Raw genomic sequence first — 16,337 nt, 5'->3', positions numbered from 1 at the left:
TTGGGGCAGGTGGCGAACCAGCCGGCCGCCGTGCCCGTCACCTGTGGCCACTGCAGGGTGAAGACGATGGTGAGCAGCAGCGGCGCCGAGTGGCGGATCCTCAGCTTCGGCACCTCGAACGCACCGAGGCCGTGCAGCTGCGCACCCGTCAGCGTCCAGTTGAGCGCCCCCGAGCCGCTGAAGTCGGCCAGCGGCAGCGGGTCGATAAACCGCTGGAGCGCTGGCTGTCCCGCCGCCAGAAGGCCTCGGATACAGCTGGAGAGCGACCGGTCACTGCGGAAATCGCAGGTGATTCCGGCCGGGGAGCCGGCCGTAGCCGCGCACCCAGCCAGCAGCAGGATGGCCGGCAGCAGGCCGCGGCCCATGATGGTACACGGCACCCAGAGTCGACCGAGCACCTCACACAGCGGAGGGGGAGCAGCAGTAGCAGTAGCAACAGCGGCAGCGGCAGCAGCAGCAGTAGCGGCAGCGGCAGCAGCAGCAGTAGCGGCAGCGGCAGCAGCGACAGCGGGCGCGGCAGCGGCCAGAGGCTGCCACTGGGAACTGACACCGCCGTGTCAGAGTGGTACTGGCGCCACCGGGGGGTGAGTCACCTGAAGCGGCCCGTCACGACCTCAAACATTTACAGACCGAAATGCCAGCTGAACAGCAGCAAAGAAGGCCCTCGATGCTTACGTCGGCGATCGGGTGTTATCAGTTTTGAAAACTAAACATGAGAACTGCGATAAGATTGTTTCGAAAGTAAGCGCTCTGCAGTCGAAGTTGAGATTTGCTCATTTATCGAGATCGGGGTCAGATAGGGACATGGACGTAACTCCTGGACATGACGCCAGACGCTCGGTGACTCAAAATGCAGATATTTCATGTTCATGGAGACATAGCGCATAGCTAACTTTTGCCATAGCTGTATGTATACGTTGCGACCTCTCACAGATGTCAGGTTTAGTGTCAAGTTGACATTTAGGTGTGTAAATGTTCTGGGTCGTGGCGGGCCGCTCCACGTGGCTCTAACCGGTGGCGATTGCAGACTCAGTAGCGCTCCAACGGTGACTTCAGTTCCCAGTGGCAGCCACCGTCCGCTGCCGCTGCCGCTGCTGGAGATATTGGTGTTCCCCTCTCAGCTAGCTGAGGTGCGCGGCCCCCGTTCAGCGCCGTGTACCACCATGGGCCGCGGCCTGCTGCCTGCCGTTCTTCTGCTGCTGGCTATCGTCACCTCCGCAGCCGGCATCACCTGTAACTTTCGTGATGCGGCGTCGCTGACCAGCTGCGTCGGGAGCATTCTGTCCGCCAGCAGACCGGCACTGAAGAAACGCTTCGACCCGCTGCGATTCAGAGGCGTCAGCGGCACGGGCGCCATCAACTGGACTCTGACCGGTGTGCAGTTTCACGGCCTGAGTCAGTTCCAGGTTATCGTCCTGGAGGTGCAGCACTCGGCAAATCTGTCGCTCACAGTGCAGGCGGCGCTCGGCTGGCAGCGCCTGGCCGGCTCCGGCGCCGGCTGGTTTTCCACCTGCCCCAAGGTGCTCGGCAAGCCGCAGTGTTTCTCCTTTACCGCCAAGCCTCGTCTTCGGGTCAAAGGTGCAGTGGCCAGTTTGGCGACGGAACTATACCTGTCATTGAGAAATGGAACTCTCAAAGTGACGCCCAGGAACACGCAAGTAGGCTTTGACATCGAGAAACTGTACATAAACGTCAATCTGAACGGCTTTCTGGGAGTTCTGGATAATATGCTCCGTAACCCTTCCGACAAGTACGCTGAAAAACTGACAAAGGAGTGGTGGACGAAAAACAAACCGATTTTGGAGAATAAGGCCAAGAAGTTTTTAAATCAGCTGGTTAAGAAACACCTGTCGCAAGACCTGGCGACTCTTCTCAAAGGAGTGAGATGAAATGCGTAGTTGACTCTTCGGTAGCGTATCTAACTAAGAGCATCAAGGAGTTCTGCGATAGAATTACTAGGCACGGCTGGTCTTTAAAATAAACGTATCAATGTCATTATTAATTTGTCTCCTCGCTGCGCAGTTGCGAAACAGAGAGCCAAAAACTGTCTGTCCCTTTGGGCGGAGACTTCCACCCACTGGCGTCCAACTGGCGTCTAACTGAGCAGACGTCCAATTTGGCGTCTAACTGTCGCACGGAGACTTCCAAGCTAGAAGCGCCTTTAGTTAGCTGTCGTCAGATAGACGCAGCCCCCGTCCAGCTAGACGTATCTAAGACTTAGACGCGTCTAGCTAGACGCGAAATGGAAGTATCCACCCTTTGTGTTTTTCCGCTCATACACCTACTTTATTACACTGCCGCTCGCAGGTTCACCAAATTAACCACAAAAGTTCCTTGCTCCAGTGTTTGGTGCGATCAGAAAGCTTTAAAGATGAATTTCTGGTCCATTATGCGGTTATGCCATCTCTATTTCTGAGCACATGATATCATTTGCCACTCTACGGGTTTAGTGAACCGTGGACATTCCCCTGGCGTCACCGCGCTGACACCGGACAGCTGCCACATGGACACCGATAGCTGACACTGACAGCTGACACTGACGGCTGACACCGGACAGCTGCCACATGGACACTGACAGCTAACACCTGACAGTTGGGTCCACGTCCAGCCACGTCCCAGCGGTCACGGCACGGCCGTCACAGCACCATTGTCACTACACACCATGTCAGTATGTATCTTCGCCTAGTACCTATAGACTGACCAGTTTCTTTTTTAACCCTCGCGGTCCGGGGGGGGGGGCGTTTTTCATCCCCCCCCCCCTGGAGAATATTGGCGATAGCTCCCGAACGCTTAATGATAGGAAAGCAAAACTTGTAGTACCTGCTCCCCTATCAATTCGACATCTTCTGAAGTAAACAAAATTTGACCTAGCCCCCTTGATGACGTCACAGGGTCGAGTTGTCTAGACCTAAGCACGGCAGACTTTGGCGTCACAGACGTGAACTTTAAATAGCTGCCAAAAATAGTTTTAGAGATCAAGACAAATTACGACCACGGTTGTGAAGCATTTGACCTAGAGAAAAATAGGAAAAAGTTTTATTGATCTAAAATCAGAGGTCAGGTCAACAAACCCGAACTGGGGACGCAATGAACTATAGGATGAACGCATATTAAAAAGCCGAAAAATAAGTATATCGTGCATGTATTATATGATGCATTATGTTACTATAATAATATCGCACATCTACAGCACGAAACGACCCCGCCTGTCTACCGGCACTCGGGGACTGAGGGCAGTGGGCACGCTCCACTTCCAGGGCATATGAAAATATTTACAATGCTTTATCAAACGCAACAGTCGAAAACTTCCACATAGACATTGTCTCATGTCCAGCCACACGAGAATTGTCATTGTCCACTGTCCAGCCACAAGAGAAATGTCATTGTCCAATGTCCAGCCACATGAGACGTCCACAGCTGAAAGAAGGCAGAAACCAAAAACGACACATCCATATAAAGCCAAATGCGGCATACCAAGCCTATCAGGCAGCTTATCAGGCAATAACATATCCATTTTCCGCGCACAAGACGGTACCTGATCCGGTCACCCGCTCCAGTTCCCTGCACCAACATCGCACGCCTAGGCAGCGACCGCCCCGCTGTCGCCATCTAGCGGGGGTCAACGGAAGCACAGTTACCTCTCGCGGCCACCAGATGTCAGTGTTTGAAGCCAGGCGACACGGCGTAGCTGAACTCTAGAGAGGCGGCTGCCGCCGCGGCGTCGGCCTCCATCTCGTCATCCTCCGAGTCGGACTCAGAGTCAGAGTCGATCGGATCGCCCTCGTACTCGCGGTAGCACGGCTTTATAAAGGACGCCGAGCTGTCGAGGGGAGGGGGGGGGGGAGGCGTCAGACAGTGAACGGAGAGGCGATGGACCACGACACAAAACCAGATTACTAACGAGTACGGGGCTTTCGACACGACTCAAAGTGCAACGCTGTGTGACATCCTATTTTCCAGTTCTACTGGTTAAGTTCTACTCGCTGGTCTAAGTGACACTCGCCATTTTGAAGTGACTCTGCCTATACTCACTGTTTGAGAAGGCAGGGGTCGAACGGGAAGCTCCTAGTCTATACTCACTGTTTGAAGGGGTAGGGGTCGAACGGGAAGCTAGTTACTCCCAGTCTTTACTCACTGTTTGAGCAGGTAGGGGTCGAACGGGAAGTAGCTGCTGTATAACTGCTCGGCGCTCAGACGCTTCAGACCGAACGCCGTGCTGACTACCACGGGAATTCGGATCCTGCCGGGAGCGGGGGGTGTTAGTTGTTACCGAACTAGACGGCAGATGTGACAGCGAACACAGGAAAAGACTAACTCCATCTGGTCGGCCCGGCCCGACACACGCGGAAACAGCGGCCGATAAACGCGCACAAAGTGAACTGAGCAGCCGGGACTGCAAGATAGCTCACTTTGGAATTCCAGCTGTTTAAACCTGTGTGGCTCAATACTAAACACGTGTGAGTTGTTGTATCCACATTTCCAGTCATTGCTTTTCGTTATGTGCATGGCAAATACACATTATACGAGTACACTATCTATTGTCCATCATACACTCATTATCCACCGTAGCGTGACTGCCTCTTGTTTCTCTAACCATCAAACAAACCTGGCCAGCCAGCAGCTCTCCTGTGACTACCCCACGCCGCAACTGACCCTGACCCCGCCCGTGAGCCCCCCCCCCCCCCAGGAGGGCCGAGCCCGACCGCCACCGCAGCTGACCTGTTGTTCCTCTCGATGACGGTGTAGCAGTAGGCCAGCTGGTAGTGACGCGCCACGTTGGCAAAGTTCTGCACCACCGCCGGCAGACAGAACCGCAGCGGGTTCAGCTGTGACGTCACCATGCGCTCGTAGTTGAGCGATCTCAGGAACGGCAGGTCTGGAGACGAGTCACACACACAGAGATGAAACAGTGTCAGCGAGGCGCAGTTGCGAGTAATTTGCCAACGGTTGCTCATCGCACATCGCCCGATTACCACGAATAACAAATCGTCACCAGACACTTATTAGCACAGTTATAAAACTAAGCACACAATCTCCGAATGGAAAACCCGAAGCACTCTGACGTTCCCATCCCCCTCTCCACCGCACGCCCGCTGACATATGGATGGGGTCCAGTTGAACCCCCCCCCCCTCTGAAGAACCCCGCCCCGTCCCCCGCGGCCACTCACATGTCTCGTTGGGCGGCATCTCCGTGTGTCGGAACGCGAACACGTAGAACACCGTCTGACAAACAGCGTAGAACGGCCGGTGCACGGAGAAGTCGGCCCGCTCGCGAGCCGCGCTGTCCTGCTGGGTGAGGTACCGGTGCACCCAGCCGCACATGACCTGTAGCGAGCTCTGTACCAGGCTGAAAGAGCAGGGAGGGGAGGTCAGGACTCAGGTACCGGTGTACCCAGCCGCACATGACCTGTAGCGAGCTCTGCACCAGGCTGAAAGAGCAGGGAGGGGAGGTCAGGACTCAGGTACCGGTGTACCCAGCCGCACATGACCTGTAGCGAGCTCTGCACCAGGCTGAAAGAGCAGGGAGGGGAGGTCAGGACTCAGGTACCGGTGTACCCAGCCGCACATGACCTGTAGTGAGCTCCGTACCAGGCTAAAAGAGAAGGGAGGAGCGGAGGTGAGGTAACGGTGCACCCAGCCGCACGTATTGACCTGAAGGGAGCTCTGCACCATCGGGCTAAAGCAGGAGGGGTGGTCAGGGGAGGGGGAGAGAACGAGGCAAGTTTGACGATGATTCGGAAGACTGGTGAAACAAATTATATAATACCATAACACGAATGGATACCAGTGAAATCCGACGTGCAATGAATAATATGCTACATAAATCGGTTTCCGCATCAAAGTGAAACTGTTACTATGACTGGCACGCCGGCTTTATCATGCCGTTAGGTTATAAAATTATGAGCGATATACAACAACCCAAGACATCAAGTCTAATAGCATCACCCCAATCAGCCAACTGCCCCTACGTCGACACACGGTCATTCGTCCGCACTTGATGTTGACGATTTTGGCGCGCGCCAGGAAGGAGCCCAGGTAGAGGGCGGCCGTCTGTCGGAGCACAGCGGCCGCCTGCGGGTTCTGCACGCGCCGCCACAGCCAGTCGATCAGGTGTTCGGCCAGCGCCAGCCGCCGGCCGGCCAGCCAGAACAGCACGAACTGGGCGTGCGCGGTGCTCGGTGTCGGCAGCGCCACCTCCTCAAACACCTGACGGTGGACGCAGCCAGGGACGACCTCGTCAGCCTCAGCACACACATTGGGAATCTCGTCAATAAACAATGTAGTCAATGATATGTTGTTGAACTTTACTCTATTAAGCGATTGAAACGTAAAATAATCATCGATTACACGTCGTCTCATTTCAGAGATGCCTCAAACACGGGAGTCCACATTCATAAGCAGTCCGACACTCCCTGCCTCAGTTAGACAACCTTGTCCAGCGTGACTGCCCATCCCTCCAAACCGCGCCCGCGACTACCGACTGACCTTGATGAGGTCTGCGTAGAGCAGTTTGGTGGCCGGCCAGTCGAGCTGCCCGGCGCCGTCCGGGTAGCACACCGTCTCCATGTGCCGCAGCGTCACCGTCATAATGGCGTCCAGCGTCACCGCCTCGTCGGGCGCGTCCGCCGCCGCCGCGCCGCCCTCTTCCTTTCCCTCACCGTCTCCCTCCTCCCCGGGCGTCTGCGCGTCCTCCGCCGCCTCTGCCGCCGCCGCCGCGAGCTGGTCGCGCGGGCACAGCAGATCGAGCCGCACCAGCCGCTGGTAGACGAGCCGCAGCAGCGGCAGCCGGGCGGACGGTAGCAGGGCGGCCAGCCGCAGCACGCTGCTGAAAAACGCCGCCTGGGAGCGCGCCGACTTCTTCAGGTAGGGCGTGCGCTGCTGGATGGTCTGCAGCAGCGGCTCCTGCGCCATGGGGATGACGCCGAGAATGGCGGCCAGCGACTGCACCGAGAGCGTGTGGATGCGCCGCTCCTCGTCCGTCAGGTCGCCGGCGAACGGCTCCTCGCGCAGCGGGTCCGGCTCGGAGACAAACTGCAGCGCGTGCACCAGCACCTTGATGGCGTCGGTGGCCGAGTGCGGCTGGCTGGTGGCCAGCAGCACCACCACGGAGAAGTAGCGCAGCAGCGCCGGCTCCGGCAGGTGGTGCCAGCTGCAGGCCAGCACAGCGCGCACCAGATGCACGTGCCGCTCGGCACACAGCTCGCCGGCGCAGCTGTGCAGCTGCTCGAGCACCTCCGACAGACGGCTCAGCTGCGAGCGGCGCACGGCGGGAGGGTCAAACTGGGGAGTGGGGAGGGTACGGGACACTGAGGGGTACGCCAAATATCGATAATGACAGCGGACTACAGCAAAGATGGATAGTAAAATACACCTGAAATGTTGTGCACATAGAGGGCTAAGATGGGAAACAACACAGCGTTGTCAAAACGATGTTGTTTTCTTACGTTTGCTGTCTTATGTTTTCTTATCGTGTACTTTTTTGCATCCCAACTCACCTGCATTATTCCCTTTGCGATTTCTTGACATAGTTCATCATATGGGCCAGTGTTTCCCTGATCTGCCTCTTGTAGCACACTTTTCAGGTCAAAGGGAACTGAATCCTCAAATGTCACAGACAGACTCTTCTTTGCAGAGTCCGCTCTTCTAAGAATACTTGGGGACATCAGCTGAGGTAGAGCCATTGTCCTGAAGAAATAAGTGCACAGCAATGATCAATCCCCCTGAAATGAGAGCCAAAACATTTACTCATTGGCATTGGCTCACTTTTGCACATGCATACAGTGGCCAGAGCTCTCATATATGGATTTGATTATGGAATCATGAACTCTACTTTAAGTAGACAATCCATGTTGGTACACTACTGCAAAGGTCTGCCTGCACCTATGACATTGATTGAGGAAATTTGAGTCTTGTGAATTATAAAGTGGGGAAGGGTTAAGTGGAGAAGATATGTCAAACAAGATTTTATGCATCACATACCTAGGCATTCTGTTTGGCTTAGTCACAAACTTCTCTATATATATAGAGGTCTGGCTTAATTCATCCCAACCAGTAGGTACTGCAGCAGGCCAAAGCCAAATGAACACATATAGCCTCTCACTCTGGTCGAAACCTTGTAGAGTTGGAAATTTAGGGCTGAGTTGGGACTTGGGAGCAAACACCGGTCCCGTAGCTCAGTTAGTTAGAGCGTTGGACTCCGCGTGGTGAGAGCACGCGTTCCCGGTTATGACAGTCCGGGTTCGAAGCGCGACGGGCGCTTGACATTTATGGGCCTCCTGACAGGTATGGTTGCGGTTGGTGGCAGGCCGTAGCCAGGCGAAGTCAGCGAGGGGACCGGCCGTGCGCGGCTTTGTGCGCACGTTAAACTTTGGACTCTAAATTCTGCCATAGAATCGGAATTGCGCGATCGGAGGGTAGAGGGCAGGGTCATCGCAACAAGCTTCGCTTAGCGGTGGCTCTGTCCTTGTGAATCCTTCCCATCAAAAGGTTCGGACTAAATTTATAAAAAAACACAACAGCCTGCTTTGCACTATCTTGGTGCCTTATGAGATATGTTTTTGAATTGGTTGCTCAATATATAAATTACAGAGCCAAGCAAACCCATATTAACAGACCTTCTCAGCTTCTTGCACAATAGACTTTGTCAACAAAGGGGTTATTTTTTAATGAAAGGACAGTGGTATATTGTGACACCATTGCCAGGCAAATTTTCATTATCACAAATCTTTGTTCCTTACAATTTAACTTCTACATTGGGTCAACCTTTAGACCACAGCATGCAAGGCAAGGCCATGTTAAGTTAGGCTATGGTACCCTTTGTGGTGCATGTGCTTGCATACATGGGATCACTTTTTTTCTTCAAAAAATTAGAATTTGGTTTGCTGCCTTAGAGTGATTGAAATATCTTGATATCCTTGCTCTCGTTGTTGCAGTCTCCATGTGTCAAGGGCCATTGGCCGTTGCAAGCAAAACCAGTCGCCAGTCAGAGTGGGTAGCGCCAGGGGGCGTCGAAGTCTAGTTCCTACCAACCTGGCACTCCCATGCCTACGTCACCACGAGGACGCCCGAGGGCATTTACATGTTGAAGATAGGGAAATTGCCATAGTTTAGAGCCGCCTGGAGGGCAACCTTGAGATAGATGATAATGTAAATGTGTGCTAATATGATCATCAACATGTTATTTATCCAAATCCAGGGCCAATTAATCGATATCTTGTCACGTTTTCCAGTGGTGATGCGCTAACTTTCGTGGTTCTTGCAGCCAATAAGGGTGTTTAATAGTGCGATTCAGCCGCATTATCGACTTTAATGCCATAAACCGCCACGGAACATATGATTTGCAGCTCCCTGGCGTGATAGCTGCCAGTACGGCTCCGGAGTCGGAGTCATGAAGTCGGTCGGAGTTGACAATTCTGACCTGAGTCGTCGAGTCGGAGTCAGAGTCGATTTTAAAAGCTGGAGTCTGAGTCAGTCACCGAAATTCGATCCCCTCCGCAGACCTTTCAGGGTTCCGTAGTCGGAGTTGTAGTCGGTCGGAGTCGACAGTTCTGACCAGAGTCAGAGTCAGAGTCGATTTTGAAAGCCAGAGTCGGAGTCGGAGTCACCAAAAATTCATTGCCTCTGCAGACCTGCTAGGGCTGTGGAGTCGGAGTCGGTCAGAGCCGACATTTGAAATCAAAGTCAGAGTTTATTTTTGAAAGTCTGAGTCAGAGTCGGAGTCATCAAGAAATCCATGGACGATCCGCAGTACCATGCAGTAAGGGCGCTGCCGATCGATGCCCTGAATTGCCTATGATTTATGAATTGAATGAATAGATAGCAATTAATTAGGTACCTGCTAGCTATTATTTATCCCTTGCCACTTGGAGAACTTACTTTCAGTAGAAAAAGACGCATTATTTGTTTGTTTATTTATTGACAAATATTTTTGAGCAGTTAGGGATACAGACACAAAACACAATGATAGCCACCTCGCTGGTGCAAATCATTGCTAGATAGATGTTGAAATGTGTTGCCATTGAAGAATCTGCTGATTTTCCTGGCGGCTCTCGTTTTCAAGTAACTACTGGTCTTGTAAGATCTCTTGATTGCTCACCGTCTGGCGTATAGTTCCAAGGTTTTCTGAAAGCTAATCAAACGTTATCATGGCTGCTCTTGATGGCATGGCGATTGGCGCTTGCTGGTTCTGGGCTCTTCATTGGTGGTTCTTGCGTCTGATCCTGTTGCTTCATGTTCCAGCATATCACATTAAATTTATAATGGAACAGACACTTCTACCTTTTATTTCACTATCAGTCGACTTGCATTTACCCCTGTGGCCTGCTGGCCCTTTTATTTCCACGATAGAATCTACCAATTATTGAAAAAGCCTCGGATAAAAAAGCAAGAAAAGTATGTCAAGTTAAGTAATTGCGACGGTCCTAGAAAACCAGAAAAAATATCAAACAGCCTGTCCATCTAACTCCCCTCACTTTATAACAAAAACACAAACCACGCAGCAAAACATGCGAAAGAGTCCTTAGCAACGCCTTAGCAACGCATTTGTCTGAAGTGCGCAATATGTGTCACATCTGGAAAATTTAGTAGCTACTTGATTATTCAACTAGAATTGGACTATATAAGCTAGGCTTTTATATAAAAATTAAGTGTTTGCTTATCGAATTTATAGTAACTGGTTGCTTAACTTCGAAATAATGATTTATTACAGAAAAAGCTTGTTAGCGACATATTTGTAAAGAAACAACGGAAATAGCTTTGACTCGTACGCTATTCTAGTACATTTTTGGTAGAAAACTTCGTCCAACCTTATGTTTTAGGGCCTTGGGTAGCGCCACGGAAGTGTTGTGGCTTTACGAGGGACGACGGTGAAAACAGGGCGCCTGGGGCGATTTGATCAAGGTTTGTGAAATTTACACGTGACGTTTAGCATGGCTGAAGGCCCACGGAGGGGGAGAAGTTCCAAATGTCACGTGAATAATATGCCCTCCGGTGCCATGTTTTCACCGGCGTCCTTTCCTTTACGAGGCCTATGGCCATGCCATTCAATGTCAGTTGAATAAAGATAATTGTAATGCCAAAGTTTCATGGGCCTGTTATTTATCCCAATATGACATCAATTGCGTTGGTCACTGCAGCTTCAACCCAGGCCCATGTCACTCCACTTTTGATGACATCATAAGGGAGCCTCAGGACAATAATGGCGCGGCGCGCCACAATCGCTTCAAAGCTACTTGCCAACAGTTGCCATTTTTGAAAATATTATTTTGAAATAAAGTTACAAGTAATAGAAATATTGTAATAAAGTTGTTGAATAAATCGATACCATATCTAAAAACTTACTGAAAAATGATTTATTCATAGTAAAAATATAAGCTCGATGCGTTTTTACGTTGCTTTCCTGCACCTGCAGAGGGTTTTTTAAATCGTCTATATCTTCAAAACCGGCCATTTCTTAGCATATTGCTGCTCTTTTTATCGCTAGAAAATTACTTGGACTTTCTAATGACATCAATCGTTGAGCGATATGTGTAGAGTGTCACCAACAATCTTCAAATGAAGTTAGTCATTTTTACGTTGTAAAGGAACGGAGTACCCCTTTTGAGCATCAGGGGTGACGTCACTCTGGATCTGTCTCTGATTGGTCGGCGGGGGAGTGACTGTACCTTCTATAGATGGCCTTGCTTCAACCAAACATATTGATATTATTCTGATTAACCAGCCATTAGCCTATGCCATGGACCATTCCAGTCAAAGTCATGAGTCAAACCCTTCCTAAATGAAATCCCATGCTGCAAAACAAACAGAAAATGTTGTAAAACTGATAGAGTGGTATCCTATTTAATTAAAGCAAAGCAAGCTTACCCTAACTTTGTAGGCATTAACGTAAAACTACCCATCAGCTATATTTATAATTTAAAACCTGAAGAGTTTCACTAGGGCCCCAATTTCAGTAAAAACCTATGGAAATTCAAGGTACCCACGATCCACGTCCACGGTACTTTGATCCTTCACGGCGTCAGCAAACAAACAAATATTTATATAACCTGCAAATTTTCCCACGACGCTTTCACCACTCTGCACCACGCACTCCACGCGCGCGCCCACGCGACCGTGCACGCGAGCCACGCGAGTGCGCGTCAGGTCGAATTTGCTAGAAAATGATTATTTACATCAATTGAAAAAATCAATAAGATCTATGATCTTATTGATTGATCTTATTGATTGATTGATCTATCTTGGTGTCAAATCGAGCTCTCACTCTCACAGGACCCAATCAGTGCACACATTAGTTAGGTACCCACGGCACAATTTCAACTGTCTCGGCGTATCTTCATGAGCGAAGATGCCAGTCCAGAGGTCACCTCCAATGTCGAAACCACAGCGGACCGCAACTGAAAATGCACTCAATTCGACGATCGCAAATGGATCTACAGCGACGCCATCGACGCCGTCGGATGCAAATGTGGAGGCCGGCGGCGGCGAATGTGGAGGCGGCAACGAGGTGAATGATTTTGTTGCCGAAGGAGCTGAAGGAGGTAAGGCAGGGAACTGTGCTATTTCTGAACCGTGTGGAATATTTGAGCTAGGCTCCAAGGAAAACCAGACAGATAAAATAAAAGAAGTGGCTGGTGCTGTCGCACGAGCCCCCCAACTGAGCTCACTTGCAACAGATTCCACAGAGGATGAGGCTCCCAAAATTAGGAGGCTCAGTAGTGACGCCTATAAACTGTGGGGCTCAAGGTCTTCAAACACGAGCCCTGATCCGGATGTACCAAACTTTGACAGAAACTCGTGCAAGGGTGGTCCGAGCAACCCAATCTGTGACACTGATGTGAAGGATGGGGAAATGGGTGTACAGTGCTGCACGTGTGATCGCTGGTTCCATTCTAAGTGTCAAGGCATTTCAAAGCAGTGCTACAATGCCCTTGTGAAGCACAAGGTGTTATCTTGGCATTGTTCTGCCTGTAAACAAGCCCTCAAAACTAAGGGGAAGAGTGACGAGGACAACAGGCTTTCTAAGCTGGAGTCAAAGCTCGATGCATTGATTGATTTCATGCAAACAGCATTTGCAAAGATTGATGCCAACAGTCACAACGAGCACTGTGAGACACAGAGTGGTGTCAAACAGCTGAAAGATCATGTAAATGAACGAATGGAAAAGGTGGAGAAGGTCATGCGTGCTCATGCCAAACTCATCGGGGATCAGGAGACACTGTTACAGCACTCCTTCAAGAAAATCCAGGATGATAGGGCGTCCTACGCAGAGGTCGTCAAGGGCAGCGCTGAGGTGATGCAAAAAGCAGCCAAAAAGTTTGAAGCGATTCCATCCCAAGGGAAGGAGAATACCAGCCTCTGCACTGAGAAGGCAATAGCAGGTGTCTTTGATGACTTCTTAGAAAAAGAGAAGCGCAAGCTGAATGTGGTAGTGCATAACCTCCCGGAGCCAACAAGTGAGTTGTATGCTGAACGAGTAGAAGCAGACAAAGAAAAGTTTAAGGAGGTAATCCGCGATGCTATGCATCTCAATGTGAGAGTAACAAAGGCATACAGGGTCGGCAAGCCGGGTCAGGAGAAGCCACGACTGTTGATAGTGGGACTTGAAAACACTGAGGTTAAAAGTGATGTGCTAAAACTGGCACCTCAACTACGGTCGACAGATCTCTGGAAAAATGTATACCTTTCACCTGACCTTACCTGGAAAGAGAGGGAAGAGGGTAGACGCCTCCGAGAGGAGCTACGAAGGAGGACAGATGCAGGTGAAGTGAACCTCACCATCAGGAAGGGTCGGCTTGTGACAAGAAAACTGGACCTGACTCGGACAGTGGAAGCTGAACTTGTTCGGGGTAGGCCACAAGGTGCTGTAGCACCCCAGCAACATGCTACATCTCAGAGGCAGACCTTGACAACCCCAGGGACGGCCCAGACGGGTCAGACCCCGGATCAGGAAAGGTGCTGACAATCCAGGCCGGCAGGACCGAGATATGAAGAAGGTCTCAAGGTACTGTATGCAAATGCAGACCAGTTTGTGAAGAAACGTGATGACCTTTGCATGTTCATTTCGGGAAACGAACCAGACTTCATCTTACTTAATGAAGTCATACCTAAAGCCCAACTTCACCCAATATCCCCAGCCCTTTTGTCTGTACCTGGCTACGTCATGTATCTGAACTTCGACCCCTCAGAAACCAAACTGGGCTCAAGTGGTATTAGAGGTGTCTGCATTTATGCCAAATCATCACTCCGGGTATCTGAAGTTGTTTTTAAGGATTCAACATTCAGAGAGCAGCTTTGGATAGAAATGCCGCTGGCTAGCTCTGATGTCCTTCTACTTGGCTGTATTTATCGAAGCCCCTCTGGTTCTGCCGAAGAAGATCTAAACAAGATTGGATCTTTATTCAAGCAGGCTACCAACTCTAGATACACACATGTGGTTATTGGAGGTGATTTCAATCTGCCGCAAATCAACTGGCAAGTGGGTCTTTCTTCAGCACCTCCCTCACACTGTTCACATGGGTTTGTTGACCTGTTGAACGACTCATTTCTGTACCAGCATGTTGACAGACCTACCAGATTCAGACTTGGCGAAACACCTCATACCCTTGATCTAATATTGTCTTCTGAAGAGGCGATGGTTAAGAACCTGGAATACTTGCCTGGCCTGGGCACAAGTGACCATATCATGCTTCAGTTCCAAGTGAAATGCTACTGTCCTCCCACTGAGCCATTGGAGCCACACCTCAATCTCAGCAAGGGCAACTACACACTCTTAAACCAACTCATGTCTGATGTAGAGTGGCCAACAAGTACTTCACAGGACACACATGCTATGTACCTTTTTATCAAGGCCAAACTGTCCGAGCACTTGACCACTTGTATACCCCTTGCCAAGTCCAAACAAAATAATAAGAATATCTACATCAACCACGAAGCCATTCGGCTAAAGAAGCAAAAACGGTCACTGTGGTTACAGTACATGCGAACCAGAGATATGCTTGATTATGCCCGCTTCTGTCGTGCACGCAACAAGCTTCGGTCACTCACTCGGAGTCTTCGGGCGAACTTCGAGAGACATCTGGTGAGGAATCTGCGTACGAACGCCAAAGGTTTCTGGCGTTATGCAGGCACTCGACTGCGGACCAAGACAAGAGTGGAGGACTTGAAGGCTGAAGACGGGACGATGGTTCGGGAGGACCGCGACAAAGCCAACTTGCTCAATCACTTCTTCCAGAGTGTATTTACGGTCGAGGACCCCGTCCTGCCAGCACCACCACCTGTTTACCCTGGCCCCCTGCTGGACAACATTGACATCAGCACTGGCGCGGTCAGGGAGAAGTTGCTGAAACTCAAGATAGACAGCTCACCGGGACCAGACGGACTCCACCCGCGCATCCTTCGGGAAACGGCCTTGGTTATGGCAGAGCCATGGGCGCGTCTCTTTCGTTCTTCTCTGGACAACTCCTCCTTACCAAGTGACTGGCGCAACGATGAGATCATCCCTATCTTCAAGAAGGGAGTGAAGGACAGTCCTGCAAACTACCGACCAGTGACGTTGACAGCCGTCCCATGCAAGGTCCTCGAGTCATTGGTCCGTGACCAGATGATGTCCTACTTGATCGAGACGGAACAGCTGAGCAACCTGCAACATGGCTTCAGACAGAAGAGGTCGTGCTCCACTCAGCTTCTCGAAACTGTCGAAGACTGGACCCGTGCACTGGAGGAAGGTGACCCTGTGGATGCTCTGTACCTGGACTTTAGTAAGGCGTTTAATTCTGTGCCTCACCAGCGCCTGTTATTGAAGCTCCAATCCTGCGGCATTAGGGGTCGGCCGCTCGAATGGATAAGGGCCTTCTTGACTGACCGACAGCAGCGTGTGTCGATAAATGGGGCAAAGTCAGACTGGGTTCCTGTCACCAGTGGCGTACCACAGGGAACGGTCCTGGGCCCGTTGCTGTTCCTGGTCTTTGTCAATGACCTGCCCGCTTGTGTCTCGTCAGGGCTAAAGTTATTCGCAGACGACACGAAGCTGTACAGAAGTGTCGGCCAGGCTTCAGAGTCGGAGGCTTTGCAACGAGACCTCGATGCCCTGCTCGGATGGTCTGAGAAATGGCAACTTCCTTTTAATCAGTCGAAGTGCAAGTCTCTTCACCTAGGTCCTCGAAACGCCAATCACCTGTACCGAATGGGAGACGCTCTGTTAGATCAGACGTTGGTGGAAAAGGACCTGGGGGTCAAGATAGACAACCAGCTCAAGTTCCGGGAACAGGCTGCCGCAGTCGTGGCCAAAGCGTCACACATTCTGACAGTCATTCGTCGATCCTTCGGAGTAATTGATGAGA

The 16,337-nt window shown here is 51.0% G+C and overlaps 1 protein-coding gene across 12 annotated transcripts; it reads right to left on the bottom strand.

The window, feature by feature from the left end:
• Window positions 1–3,126: 3,126 nt before the first annotated feature.
• Window positions 3,127–12,435, bottom strand: LOC122383678 (RNA polymerase I-specific transcription initiation factor RRN3-like). Of its 12 annotated transcripts, none has more exons than XM_043370349.1 (9): window positions 8,887–8,955; window positions 7,981–8,147; window positions 7,497–7,686; window positions 6,487–7,251; window positions 5,996–6,207; window positions 5,169–5,347; window positions 4,720–4,876; window positions 4,136–4,240; window positions 3,127–3,820 (listed from the first exon to the last, which is right to left on the bottom strand). In XM_043370349.1, exons 1-9 carry the CDS (start codon window positions 8,938–8,940, stop codon window positions 3,658–3,660), a joined length of 1,992 nt encoding a protein of 663 aa, XP_043226284.1. In that variant the 5' UTR covers window positions 8,941–8,955; the 3' UTR covers window positions 3,127–3,657. The 12 variants fall into 12 exon arrangements, with proteins under 12 accessions (XP_043226284.1, XP_043226289.1, XP_043226280.1 ...); XM_043370354.1 differs by lacking the exon at window positions 8,887–8,955 and adding an exon at window positions 8,515–8,561 and having other exon boundaries at window positions 7,981–8,162; XM_043370345.1 differs by lacking the exons at window positions 7,981–8,147; window positions 8,887–8,955 and adding an exon at window positions 12,303–12,435.
• Window positions 12,436–16,337: the final 3,902 nt, after the last annotated feature.

This window comes from Amphibalanus amphitrite, unplaced genomic scaffold (assembly GCF_019059575.1).
Source record: "Amphibalanus amphitrite isolate SeventyFive unplaced genomic scaffold, NRLGWU_Aamphi_draft 000170F_arrow, whole genome shotgun sequence".
Lineage (NCBI taxonomy): Eukaryota > Metazoa > Arthropoda > Thecostraca > Balanomorpha > Balanidae > Amphibalanus > Amphibalanus amphitrite.
The sequence above is the reverse complement of the archived record's forward strand: the minus strand, read 5'-3'. Positions and strand labels throughout refer to the sequence as shown.

Coding starts and splice junctions, on each gene's coding strand:
- LOC122383678 (XM_043370349.1), bottom strand. CDS start 8,940: ATGGAGACTGCAACAACGAGAGCAAGGATATCAAGATATTTCAATCAC. Junction 8,148..8,886: donor GATATTTCAATCACTCTAAG/GCAGCAAACCAA, acceptor TTTGCTCCCAAG/TCCCAACTCAGCCCTAAATT. Junction 7,252..7,496: donor TCGCAAAGGGAATAATGCAG/GTGAGTTGGGAT, acceptor CGCCGCTCGCAG/CTGAGCCGTCTGTCGGAGGT.